This window comes from Aedes aegypti, chromosome 3, assembly GCF_002204515.2.
Source record: "Aedes aegypti strain LVP_AGWG chromosome 3, AaegL5.0 Primary Assembly, whole genome shotgun sequence".
NCBI classification, from domain to species: domain Eukaryota; kingdom Metazoa; phylum Arthropoda; class Insecta; order Diptera; family Culicidae; genus Aedes; species Aedes aegypti.
Window position 1 is genome coordinate 201,520,684 of NC_035109.1, and position 14,468 is coordinate 201,535,151.

Sequence of the window (14,468 nt, forward strand, 5' to 3'; positions counted from 1 at the left end):
AACATGGAACTGCCATTTTTCATATTCACTTCATATTTTTCCACAACATTAAAAACCAAAGTGAATAATTTTTTATATGCGTCGTAAAGTATATGTCAAAACATTAATTTTTGCGATGAAAAAAGTGGTGTGCATTAGCATTACCATTAAGCATTTCGCGCAAATTCGTGGGAGGTACAGACCATTGTATGAGGGTTGCCTCCTTCCCGTCCGTTACCAAAGTCAGTCAGATCTTAAATGTTGCGATGAAAAAAGGTATTGTTTCGAAAATTCATATGGAACAGTTATGCTTTTATGGACAGTACAAGTTATCTCAATTTTTGATAATTATTAAATGAAAGTGTGATAGTGCTTGTATTAGGTATTGAAAAAAAGCGTGACAGAGGGGGGAGGGGGGTCTAGAAATCGCGAAAAACGATGGACGTCGTATTTGAATCTTCCCTTATCATATACAGTTTTCCAGGGATTTTGCCATTAGCTGTTCATCGGACGGATTTCATCCTCCAAAAAATCTTGAAGGATATTATCCAGGGTTTTGTTTATCGTTCTTTTCAATAATCATTCCTGATATTTATCAACGCATTTTTAGGAGTCCATAAATTTCATCAGAGATTTCTGTAAGATTTCTTTTGAAAATAGTTCCTGGATTTTATTCATCAATCCTTCCAATATTATATGAAAAAGTGTATTGACAATTCCCTGGAGGAACTCCAGTAAAAATCCTGAGGGGACTTCTAAATAAAATCCTGAGGTTTTTGTTAAGAAGTTTCTGGGAAAATCGTTGACAGAATTTTCGAAGGATCCTCTGAAAGAAGATTTCTACAATGTAGGATTTCAAACTGTCCAAATGTCCAAAAAATGTGATCCCTTATTTCAAAACCAACTAAAATACATAATCACTATAAAAAAAGTTCTTGCTGGAATCGAATGGAAATCTGACAACCGGGTGGCCGTGTGCGGCAGGTAGAAAGGCCAGTTCCAAAACTTTGCACATGCCCGTTCGGCTATCATGTTACTACTCTACTACACACTTTGATTGTTGTAGGCTCCCTGATTCGCGAGAGGAAATCCTATATTACTGGTAGCATTTTGTTCACTTCCTCTGTTTTGAACCCCACACCGACCGACTGTGCAGTGTTTTAACCCCTTCCGAAGAGGTAAAACACCCGCCGCCACCGAGCGTCACATCCTTGCTTTTGCGTTATAATTGAAGGAACATCCTCAACGGGCTTGTTATGGCTTGTGGTGGATGGCGACGGGGCCACGTTTTTACATTGAACACATGGCCACAAACTGTCACTATTAGGTAGAAAGCATAAAAAATCTAGACCTGCAAAGCAGAAAAAATATTTCCACCTTGCCTACGGTTGAAATGTTTCGTTTGTCAGATGGTTCCACTTAACAGGAAGAATGTTATTTTTTATTTCCATATGTATCTGACGATAAGATTTTTTCGGGTATTGCCTTTCTCCAGCATCCGAAGTACACTCGATCTTGAAGAAGCGAGAGCCAGTTGTTCCCTTGAGATGATGACAGTTGCTAGGTCTAGAATTAATTATCCCAGAAGCATATTGGTGTATGCTCAAACGATCGAAACCGGATACAAACAAAATGATTTATCTTCCGACTATAATGACACCTCTGTCTCCGATGCTACGGATGTCATCCGATTTTGCCACAAATTCAAAGAAGTTTCGGAAAGTCAAATATTGATATTTCACGGCTAGATGTCTAGAAGCGCAGATAATCTGCCGTAATGACGTCATAAGAAAATTGATCGTAGCCCATCGTGCAGCCTGCCATCATTGTGCACTGATCGTCTTAACCTTGTCGGTTCCCTTCTATTTTAATATGCCTGTCTGTATGTGATTTGCTAGTTACTCTCAAGACCCCCTCTTCATCGGAGTTCAATATGAGAACTTGAGGGAACGGTATGCATCGCCGAGTAGGTACATACCGCACAGGTAGGGCTTTCAGTTTGTTAGCTGTACGACTCTGACTCAGAGGTGATTTCATTGGGTCGTGTATAACTCAGGTATAGAACGATGTGCGATGCGATGCGATGTGAGGAAGAGAAGACGTTTGCCACATTTTCATACACGCTCGGCTGGATCGTTCGTTCGTTGGTCGTGCAATTGGTTACAACCGATCCCCCCCTTCCAGAGCCTGCACAACATCGGCTTCCATTGATTGATGTTTTCTTGACCTAGGGGTCCCACATGTGTGCAGCCAGCACTCACACACTTCGAATGTTACCTGCTGTACACGATTCACTATTGGTTTAAAGTGTTTTATAGGAATGTGAAGCGAGGCGAAATTAATACAGTCAACTCTTGGCGTTCCGAATGATAAAATGAAAGCTTGTAATGTAGAGAAACTAATTGTAACATATTATTACTCAAAGAAATTTCCTACACGAAAGGATCCTCAAAAGGTCCCGGATTCGAACCCAGCATCCTCTAATATGGTATTTAAGCGTGTAGTACCGAGGATAAGATATTAGATAAATATATGCTCCCCACAAACATTTATCTTAAAAATACGCTCCAAACCCTCCCGTCCTGGACTGTCTTTGGTTCTGGAATGTCTGGCGTTCCCAATAGCTTATTTACTTTATATGTCTATTTCATTATTATTCTTTAGCGCTTCTCATCGAAAAAGAGAGAATTGCCACCGCAGAACTCCCAAAATTCCAAGTCGAGACAAGATATCGATTTGCCGAAAAATTGTAAATGTTCTTAAGGAAAATTCCTTCGTTGACTTGAAACTGAAATGAATTAATCTTCACATTTGCAATCCCATCCTACAGAAACAAAAAATAAAAAAACGGCATCACATTTTGGTTAACAAAACAATCTGAAACCGTTTCATATGGCCAGCAGTGTATATGTTGGGAGAGTGAATTTATCCCTGACACCGCATTCCATCCATTCCATCGAGACACGAGAGAGAGATAGAGACAGAGAGAGAAACCCATTTAAGCAAGCCCATAAGTTTAATCGTTTTCGCTTTTCCCTCTGCCTTGCGATTACTGCGATCCAACGACCGAACCAGCTTAGCCAAGTCGCGTTTTCCTCGCGTTTGGTTGCTGGACTCGCGATCCGCGCGGCACTTGACATGTTTTTTGCATACTTTTACATTGCAGTGCATATACGAGCGCGCCGTGAGGACACAGACATTCTTGAACTCTCTTCCCAGCATGACATTCAATCTTTTTGCACCCCCTTCCAACCTTCGTGTCCGTACCAGTTTGCAACCGGCTGGGACAGGGATTTCATTTATCCACCAACAGAACCGAACCACATTCTAATATCAGTTTTCCCTTAAACGGTGCTTAAGTAGCCAGTTAACCCTCTAATACCCAAATTTTTATTTTCGAACTAAGTATCATTTTTCGCTGTCTAAAATCGAAACACGTTTTGGACAATAATTTATTTTTATGCGCAAATTTATAAATTTTGGTTTTAATATTTTTATTTTTGAACATCCCTATTCTATTTCATTTTTCTTGAAGCCTTTTTTGGGTACCAATTTTTGACAATAATAAAAATTTGAGTATTTGCAGTTCTGTTGAAAATATAAAATTTTATAATTTTTGCTAGACCTTTTATTTCAATTCCAAGGCTCTTCTTCTGTGATAGATTGACTGCAGAAAAATATAAAATGTACAAATTGTTGTTATAGATGTTACAGTAAGGCTGGTAGCGAGTCACTTTTTAGTGACTTGGTCACTTTTTTTAAGCCAGTCACTTTAAGGTCTCTTTTTTTGAAGCCATTTCAACTAAAGTCACTTTTTTCGCCGAATAGTCACTTTTTTCAACTATTTTGAGCTAAATTTTCGGGAGAAAATTATGAAAAGGCCTTTTTTAATTAAGGCTAAATTTTAAGATAGGTCACCAGAACAACTTCATGTCAGTATCAAAATATGGTTCATGGGTTTCTTGTGGAAAAAGCTTGGAAATAAAGTTAATCTTCATTGAGTTCCACGTAATTTATAATAGTATCTAAATTATTATTAGTATGGTGTAAGTTCAGTGTTATAAAACTAAAGGTTTAAATGTTTAGTATTATTTTTGAATATCTCGTGCATTCTCTTTTAATAGATTTTTTATACCTTTTGGTTGATAATTAGATGTTAATCTTCTATTGTCGAACACTACGTTTCAAAATATGCAACCTAATTATTCTTATTGTTTCCGGAATTCGTTTTATTAACATTTCAGTCGTCGCGCTGTTGTATTTTGAATAAACCTCGCTTTTCGTTCACAACAGCAGCGTAATTGGTTCTGACGGTGGCAAACCGCGCGACGACTGGTAGGTTAAACAAACCATGCTTTATACACATTATTTCTTTAAATTTTTACAAAATCTACAAACTGGGTATTGATCACTAAAACGCAAAAAAAATAAAGAATAATGTTTTAATATTCTATTTGGGAGTAAAAACTAATCATACTTCTTATTTTCAAACCAAACCTTTCCAAATGGCGGGATAGATCTTAGCTAGAGTATACGCTAAGGTTTTTTTTACGTACCGCGCAAACAAATCGCGTTATTTAAAAAAAAACGACGTAAATAACCGCGTTATTTCAAAAAACGACGTAAACAGACCTACATGCTTTCTTAAAGAATTAGCATACTGGGGGTGTCGGATTCTCTTCTTGGCATGTTTGATTCACTTTGGCAGGAAGTTTTTGAAAGTCACAGAATTTATATTTGACTATAACGGCATAACTCAGAAGTACAGCTTATTAGGCCTGTCGTCTTTATGCTAAATGTCTATTCGGCCAAACGTACTTCCCATTAAACTTACTGATGGAGAAGCAATGTCACTCAGGCTTAAATCAACTATTTTTTCTCTCTTAGTAGGCGTTCGAATGACGCGTCTTTGATACATTGGTTTTAAGCAGCATTTCAATCATATTCGATTTTCTATCATTTTTTTTAATTTGAATTATTTATTAATGCTCAAGAATTACATTTTCCTTAATCTTGATCTAGTTACACAAAATATTGATCTTATTAGGAAGAAACGTTAAAGTAGAATCTAATAAAGCTGAATAGAAAGCATTATTCTGTGAATATTAGATTTGACGGAATTTCATATATATGCTTTTAATGTTTCTAGACTGAATCTTAGATTCTTATTACTTGAAGTAATTTAAAAATTTGGGATCTACACAGTTTACAATGAATTCAATCTTAGCGATGTTGTTTTTTAAACTCTTGGATAAAAATGTGAAATGACAAAATTGTTGATTTCACGGAATTTTGGAAGATCACTTATTTGTCAAATCTGGTCACTAAAATAACTTTTTTCGGTATCACTTTTTACTACCAGCTCTGATGTTACATTAGACCCAGGCATTTGTAGGTTATAAAATAGTGCAATTTTCGAAACATATACAAAAATGTTTCAAAAGTAGTATAAACCTTTCCTAATATGAGTCAAAGTTTAAGCCAAAAATAAAATCATTGTGTCTTCCGAGCTAAGGAACACGAAAATTAAATTTAGCCATTTACAGACAGATCTCCACAACTCAATATTCCTTACCTAAACATTGAATAATCCCTTCAATATCGAGTTATCAAGAGTATATCTGTAAAATATACTAGTACTACCATACCCAATGTGACTAACCACGTACCAACGGAAATGGGGATCGCTAAACTATGTATGAGCTATCAAAGGTTGAGGATGTCTTTTAAATTCTGAGTACGGTCCAAGATCGATTTTTTTTTACTTTCTTGTGCCAGAAACCGTAATCGTTATCATTTTGTTAACATTAGGTGACAACAGAACTCTTTTAACGTTTTCGAATCCTCTAAGCAGAATATCAATAGAAAATCAAAAAAGTAGATTGAAGTACCTTGTATCTTTTAATTCCGCCCTAATTTAGGGCGATAGAACATTGCGGTAGAAAGCGGGACGCAGCGTGTCACCTGACTGTATCTTGCTTTGGGTAGTAAACAGTTCGAGGATATCGTACGAATTGGGGAGAAGAATAGCCCCGAATATTCAGCTAAATAGCTGTTGTAGTGTTTTTTCCTTACTTTCAGTGTCTTTACAAATGTAAATTGTAATGTTTTAACAATTAAGTAAGCTGTTTTACTGTTCTCAAATTCATGTTGTACTCAAAAGAGCATTTCAAAGCGTTACCGTCAGACAGAAAACTCTGGTATGGTAATTATGGTAACTTTTCCAAACCACATTTGATGTAAACCAGAGACAATCCTTTATGGACCGATACACGAGTTCACTATCTGACGTTTAAGCGGTGCCGTGTTATTTACGTGACCATGGCAACAAGTGAATCCAGCACCGCTCAAAAGTCAAATAGTGAACCCGTGCATAGGTCCATTGTATAATGAAAATAAGAAATCAAAACTAGAAGAAACCAATCAACTTATTTATTCAAACGTGTTAAAACCTGTACGTTCGACATTGCGAGACCCACTTGTTACCACAGGTAACTAGACTAGGAATATTTCAAAAAGTTGAGCCCGAACATGACTGGATTTGATTCCACCAGCGATGTTGAATGGTGGCGATAAAACACACTCACTCGCACGCGGCAGTTAACTGTCCAGCCAAGCGCGTCTGACCAGCACGATTCTTTCATTAGGAGCGCCAAACAGTGGAGTAAAATAATGACGGCGAAGACTCTTCTAGTTTCTTTCTTGTCGTTTTTTTTTTCTTTCTAGGCTAAGATTCGGTGTGGTACGTGGTAAAACTCATCCCTCCCCTCCGTTCAACGCTGTGTGGCCGCAGCATAAACCTTATGTGTCTGTTAACTAACTGGTGGTTAAGACGAAATTGGGCGCGATAGGGTCGTGGCCACTTTGAAAGCGGTCTAGTAATTTTGATGGAATTTGTTTTAGCATTCCCTTCACCGTCGGCCCAATTCACTGGGATGGGCGTGAGTAGCTTTCTGCTGTGGCTATCCTTGTTAGCTTCTTCGGTTCCAGTTTAAATTGAAATATTTTGATGAGACCTAACGCAAATAGACGTCGACTGAAGCTATATGAGTCAGTTGAATCTCACGCTTCCTCCTGATCTATTATTTCCGGCCATGAATGAAGTTATGACATTTTTGTGAGTCACCTGGCAAAATTCGTCTCTGTTAGCCTTCGAAAATCTGACGATAAATAATTCGCATACCTTATTTAAGGGCATCTCATTAACCTTGTGATAACGTCCACAGCAAAACAAATTCATACTTGACTAGTCGATCCCCAGACGGCCCAGGATCCTCGACTTCCTGAGGCAAAAAGTATCGTCGTACCTGCAAAATTGGCAAAGTAGAATGCTCTCAGTCAATAACTATGGAACTACTCACAGAATACAGAAGTTCAGAAGCAGGCTCTCTCTCAATGGGATGTAATGTTAAGAAACAGAAGGCCTTGCTCAGATTATTCATCTGTTTTATATTTAAACTCTCAGATTAAAATTAAGGTTCCTATTCCATCCACCATTGAAGTCTTCCGTGTGAAGATGGTTGATACTAAATTTTGCCATGTTTTAGTGTGTCGTTTGCATGCTCTTGTCTACAGGTCAAGAATTGCAAACATAGGGTAAAGAACTATTTGGGCACATCAATTATGTTTTTGGCATGGGAGGTAGTAATATGTACTCAAATATGAGTTGCCAAAAAATTTAGTTCAATAGCTTTCGGAAACCTTCTCAGAAGAAGTGGATCAAAAGAGTCGAAAATAGGACACGTTTCCCTATCTGTTTCACCTGCATAGCAGCATTTCCACTACCGATCAGGCGCAGCCTACCTCGTTTGATGATCACTGTTAGAACGCAGTAGACCGTTGTTAGATCGACTTAATATTTTGCCAGCGAAACCGGTTCAATGTACCAAATTGCATACTTTGACTGATGTTGGGTTGGTGGCGGTACTCCAGCAATAAGTATGCTTGGTAAAGCATAAAAAAGTGAATTGCGAACATTCGAGCTGCTGCTGCAGGTGTTTTATATTTTCTGGATGTGAGTGGTTTTCTTGCCACTCTCCGTTCGGTCGTCGACGTTCGATTTCTTTCATTCGTTTTGAACAAGTCGTCGTCGTCCACCGTCGACTGTTTGTGCTGCTTCAGAAAACCTCCGTTGCGCTCGAGCAAACAAGTTTTTTGCCTACGGGCTTTTATTTAGGTATATACGTATGTGATGTGTGTGGCGTTTCTGAAAGGCACCAATTAGGGGTGTAATACTGGTTGCCGAAAACTGTTTCAACGCATCCTTCGGTTTCGACATCCCGTTGATAGATTTCAGCGAGCACCGCCATTGCACGCTATTTCACAGCCAACGGCCATAATTCAGCTCCTAGCTCGTACCAGGGCTCACCGAAAAAGCCAAAGTGCGAGAAAAATAATTTGAGTGAAATACAAAATTGGTAATTCATATTCCCATAATGTATTTCCTTCGTGTCTGCTCTTTTGTTTTCCACGCAGATAGCTTCAATTCATTTTCTCACCATTGTATTATTGCTTTTCTCTTCGCCTCCCATGCATAAACATATCTGGGTTAAATCAATATTTGTAAGCAACTGTAAAGCGAAGGAAGCAAAATACGATTGATTACTCCCTCTACCCCGGTTCTCACTCTCGATCATCGATGGGTTTTCCTCTGCCCTCATCTTGGTTGTAGTGCAGTGCACAGTACCTTGGCACCCAAGAAGTTAAAATTAATGGTAAATTTGTTTAATTTAGGCTTCTCTCTCGTACTTAATCAGTTGAAATTAAGACTCGGCTACTGTGTAGGCACATTCCACCTTGCGCGCGGTGGAATTTTGAATATAGAAAGGGAAAAATAGCTCATCATTTCCTGCCCATCATTTAGGGCTGTCCGTCGACAGAAACTTTCTTGTAACCCTATTTAGGGCAGTACTGTTTTGAGCTGCATTAATGCGTAGCGATAGGCCCTGTAGAGCTGTCGATCAAGTTATACTTTCAATTGCTGGTAGGTAATTTATGAAAAAAAAAGTCAAAATTGCAAACTAAAGAGTGCTGCTTCAGTGTTCTGAACAACTTTGCTGCAGACACAAACTTTTGAAATGTTCAAGATCATGGTCTAAAACTTGCTCAAAACTTATTTTACATGCATACTAGCGCCACGTAGCAGCATCATTGCAAGTCCAAATGTGCTTCCAGTCTACTGAACAACTTTGCTGAAAACATCATCTCTCTGTGTGTTGGATTATGTTCTGAACATGCCCGAAAGTTTTCAATTTTACATGTAGTACACTAGCGCAACATATTGGAAGAATTGCGAATCCAATCGCTTTCTTCTGAATAACTTTACTGAAGACACAAAATTTTTAGTTTGTCTGAATTAGAAACTAGAACCTACTAGACTATGTATAAATTTACATGCACACTAGCGCCACTTAATGACAACATTACGCTTCAAAAACGTCAGAAGACTTTTGAACAATTCTGCTGCAAACCAATCGTGCGTTTCGTTAACTTCAAAACTTTTTCTCCAATTTCAGGCATTTTGATATCACGCTTTTCCAACCAACGAGTGCTGGACGTATCTCCCGAGTGGACCGAGGACAATAATAACTCGTCACACTCGAGCATGCAGTACGCATTCCGTGTGACGTGTGACCCGTCGTACTTCGGATCGGGATGTGCCAGTCTGTGCCGGAAACGCGACGATCAGTTTGGCCATTACACCTGTTCGCCGACGGGCGAGCGCATTTGCCTGGCCGGTTGGCAGGGAGACTACTGCACTGAACGTAAGTATCTGCATAACAGTTTAATATTGTTCTAGGTTCTGACCAAAAACGAAGTTACTACACTTTTGTTTATATTTGTGGAGGGATTATTAGAGTATGTTTAAGAAAAAACACTAATTGAACTTTAACACTTCTCTTCAATTTTGCTAAATAGAATACTAAAAATCATTAGTAAGGCGATCAAATACTTTTATTAGAGCTTTTTTTCTTGAGCTTGAGCTTGAGCTTGATTGGCCGCCCGTGGATGCACTCCAGTATTGCCAGATCAGCTGCACTTACACAAGGAACCAACCGAATGACTGCTTGGGATTAACAGGCATCCTCAGTGTATAAGTGCTGGTGATCTTCTATTTTTAGGCAACAATGGCACCTGCCACGTCAGAATGCAGACCAATTAGGGGAAGGGGGAGGAATTGATGATGCATTGAACTGACTCCCACGTAGACCGTATATTCCACTGCATCCACGTCAGTTCATGCGGGAGTGTATGGATTGGGGGAAAGGCATGGCAGAGAGGTTTCCTTTTGTGGTTAGCAGACTGCCTATGTATCAGGCGTAAGAAAGGCGTGCGCGTGGAAGTAGGAAGCGTTAGGGAAACGTTCTCTGGTTCTAGCGTTTGCTATGAACGAATAGTTTGAGCGTGATATATTTAGAGTGGAAGATAGAAGCAAGTGAGAGATATACAACTACAAAGTACGAGGAAAGGGACGGGCCTGGGATTGAACCCATGACCTTCTGCATATGAAGCAGAAGCGATAGCCATCAGACCACCAACCCCGTCCTACTTTTATTAGAGCTTTTTTTCTTTTGCAAAAGTGAAGTGAAGTGTAAAAGTTCATTTAATGTGTTTCCTAAAAAGGAAGATGTCGATTAGAGTTGATGTACTGCGAACTGCGTCCTTTAAACACATGATGTGCAACAGAGCAAACATTTTATTAAAGTATGTCCCTTTCTACTCATAATAGCACCTGGGATAACGGGGTTGGTGGTCTAATGGCTATCGCTTCTGCTTTTATAAGCAGAAGGTCTTGGGTTCAATCCCAGGCCCGTCCATTACTCGTACTTTGTAGTTGTATTTTTCACTTGCTTCTATTTCCTATCATCAAAGTTGATCTTTTACAGTTCATAGCATTTGCTAGAAACCGGGACGGGCAAAAAACCCGTTTCTATACGCTTCCATTCTCCCATCATTATAGCACGCCTTTTCTTACGCCTGATACATACACACTCAGCTAAACCTACTGCGTAAAACTTTTCGTCCACATTTCATGTCGTTGGCAACTTTGTCGCACTTCGAACATCCCATCCTAATACCTACTTACCTAAGCCAGTGTAGTATCAGCTCTTCAAACCGAGTCCCTTGTTCACCCAAGGCTGTAAGGTATCCTATTTATTGTGTGTGCGTTTGAAATGCAAACATCAAGTGCGGGAACACCAAACGCGGTAAGATTTTTCACATGAAATTCGATGTCAAAAATAGATTTTTCTTGCTAGGGTGGCGTTGATTTATGTAATCGTTGCTAAGTGTCCTTTGATTATTTTGTGTTACCGCATTTGAAGGACGTTTGCATCTCAAAGGCAAAAAGCAATACAATTTTCTCCAATTGACACGACTTTTGCGTGCATCTCTGGAGACTATTGTGTACCTGGAAACACAGCTGATCGCATTGATGGACTAGGATACGCAACACCAAGGTACAAAAGACAAGGTTCCTCTCCAAAACATTGAAAGATAGCACGTGTGAATACCCCCAAAGACTAGCTATATCCGTCTCCCGCTTTGCATGGATCGCTTTTTCATCAAATATGGCCCACATGCAATACGCACAACCTGTAGAACAATTCCAGTCATTTTGCCTTGTACGAGGCATGGACCGGTTAGTATGTTTCTCTATGGAAATTCATTCAAATCTAGTGCCCCGGTTGACAAACTTACAGGTGGTGACTAGATGCTAAGGCTATCATCCCCGATAGCGGCACAGCCACCTTAGATCGAAAATAGTTCACCGCCAATCACCGGTAAATAGACGGGCGCGCATTTATCATCCACGCCAAACGAGAAAGGTGAATGGTGCAAGGTTCCAATTATTTCCATACATGTGCAACACCCAACGATGATGAGCGTGCACCACCATATCATCATCCAACCACACTTCAAGCCCTCATCAAAAGAAAGTGAAGCAGCGGCAGAGGCAAAAATTTCAGCGAAGCTACCGAAAATGTGCAAAATAACCGTATCCAATACGGTGTTCAGGCGCTTGCAGGGTAAGGTATTTTAAACCTACACTTACTTTCGAAAATTGCGCTCCTCTGCGCGGTAATTAAGAAACGGGGCTCTCTACACACGCTCTCCTTTCATATGCTTACCTTACACATATACAGTCCATGCGAGTCTAGCGTCGAACCCGTCGTAACAGAAATGCGCGCTGGAAACGTAACGTTTACCGCTGATTAAAATTGAGATCCGAGCCAAACATACAAGCAGAGAACCCGAGCAGAGCACGAAATCAATGGACGCACAAAAAATGGAAGTTTGGGTCTCATACAACATTCTGTCAAGAAAATTCATTGGCAATGTTTCTAGAATGGGTACAGATTTTACAATCGATGTCGATGATATGTTTTCTAATGAATGGAACGTATTCAAAGGATTATTTATTAAATTTTGATTTTGGTATTCGACTACGATCGGGTACGATAAACGCGTATGCAGTACAGGTAGAAGGTGGAGAAGAAACCCATAACCCAGCCGAAAATTCATCGTAATTCATTTCAGTTACGTTAGATTACGTTATAGAGACGCGCATGCATTTAACCTGATGAGCGAAATATGAATGAAACGTTTTCCCTAATAGGATGAATTATAAACGTTGCTTTGCTCTCACGCTTCGGCACCGGGCTTGATCATGTGCGGAGGATGCGCGGCCTGCAATTCGTGTGAAGCGGTGTCGGACGCCGGATGAAACAGTCATTCCGGGGAGAAAGGCAGTCAATTGATAAACCTACATGCCTGGAACGTGGAAGCAGCGGCAAATAATGTTCTTCATATGGGAATATAAACAGTTTAAGCATTATTAGGCCCACAAAAAACAGGCCACCATCGAACCGGTAATTCAACACGCTTCAATCGGTAATCGAATAAATGATCATTGTGCTAGTTTTCTGAGCATTTTTATTCGGCTTGCTGGGCCGTCCGCCCCAAAACGAGGCTACTTTGATCTGGAGTTTGGTAGTTATCGGCCAATGCGTTTGTGGTCCTTTTTACTTAATTAATCAATTGAGAAGCCTAAACGCTACACAGTGACATTTTGGTCGGTTTTGCAGATTTTTGTCACTTACACCTGTTTGCTTCTAACCCCATCAATTTCAGTACCGTAATTAGGCGTGAGAATAAGCCAAATATGCAACAATTGATTGTTTGATAACCCTTGTAATTTATATTATCTATAAGTAAAGGGTTTACATAAATGTAGGTATTTGGAAAAGTTGACCCATTCTAACTCTTTTAACAGGATAATATTGGGATCATATTAAACCACTTGAAATATAAAATTTCAGTGTTTTCTGTTTGTCAGTAACGCTTTGAAATATTTAACTGGTTAGGGCATCCATGTAGGCGATTTTGCAGGCATTTGTCGATGTCGGGTAATGTTGACAAAATTACATCCATTGCTCTCTTCTTCTTGACAGTACATTTCCACTGCAAAGGAATCTGCTTCTCAGCTTAGTGTTCTCGTCTCTTTTGCATCTGATCATAGACATTAACAATCTTTAAAAGGTCATACGTAATTTTTCGCTTCCAAATTTCGCTGAAACGTCATTTTTGTGTGTGCATGTTTCTTGAGGATTCGTTAGATGCATTTTTCTGCTACCAAATTACTGTTTGTAAACCAGGCATCTCAGTAATTTATTACCGTCAACTCTCTGTAAATTAAAAAATAAAAATTCGGATAAAATTCAATACATAACTAATTACTAAGGCGCTCGATCTGAAAACGATCTTCGGTAAAGTTGTAGCAGATCCGCTAGACCCATTGTCACCCAAAAATGCATGAAATTGTTTTAATTACATCTCGTATAGAGTCACTAGCAACATTATTCACTGACTCGTGCTGCCAAAATTTGGCCCACTTCAGACGTCCAGTGTGGACAAACCTCTAGCGGCATTTATCGTGACAGTCCGCGGAACCACGGAACGACCAAACTTGAACGGTAGTAATCCCCGCGCAATTATCACGATTTCCATTTGAATCGCCAAAGCCCGAAATTTATCAGTGCTAAAGCCGTACCACAATATAAACACCCAATCCAGCGGACGTGTTAATTTAATATGCTATATAGACGCGTTTATCTACATAATATGATTTAATCCGTTAAATCGCGGCATCCACTCATTCAGTTTTCCGTCAGAAGACTTATACTCTATTCTGCGCCGGGCTGTGCGCTACAAGAGGCTGCTCATCTGCAAGACGATAAGCCGTGTGCGCGGGTGTTGTTGTTGCAGCTCCTGCTGTTATAAAACTTCGTACAGCCACAGTGAGAACGGAGAGCAAGGTAAAGATAAATAAATCTTGCCGCGTAGTTTCCGTTTGCTTTAAAATTTTATACCTGAACAGGAGAAAACAGTCATGCTTTATCCTCTTTGTCTACTCTTTGAAATTCCCTGGCCGTGCCTCCGTCTCTCCTTACTTGGGACTCTGGAACTACCTTGTATTACGTGCTGCT

At 39.6% G+C, this 14,468-nt stretch overlaps 1 protein-coding gene across 2 annotated transcripts in view; it reads left to right on the forward strand.

Annotated features, from left to right (window-relative positions):
* LOC5580156 (neurogenic locus protein delta) overlaps positions 1–14,468 on the forward strand; it is an 80,251-nt gene that overhangs the window by 38,052 nt on the left and 27,731 nt on the right. For both annotated transcript variants that reach the window (XM_021854749.1, XM_021854747.1), the window contains exon 4: positions 9,495–9,743. In XM_021854749.1, coding sequence (XP_021710441.1) covers positions 9,495–9,743 — 249 coding nt within the window. The remainder of the gene's footprint in view (positions 1–9,494; positions 9,744–14,468) is intronic.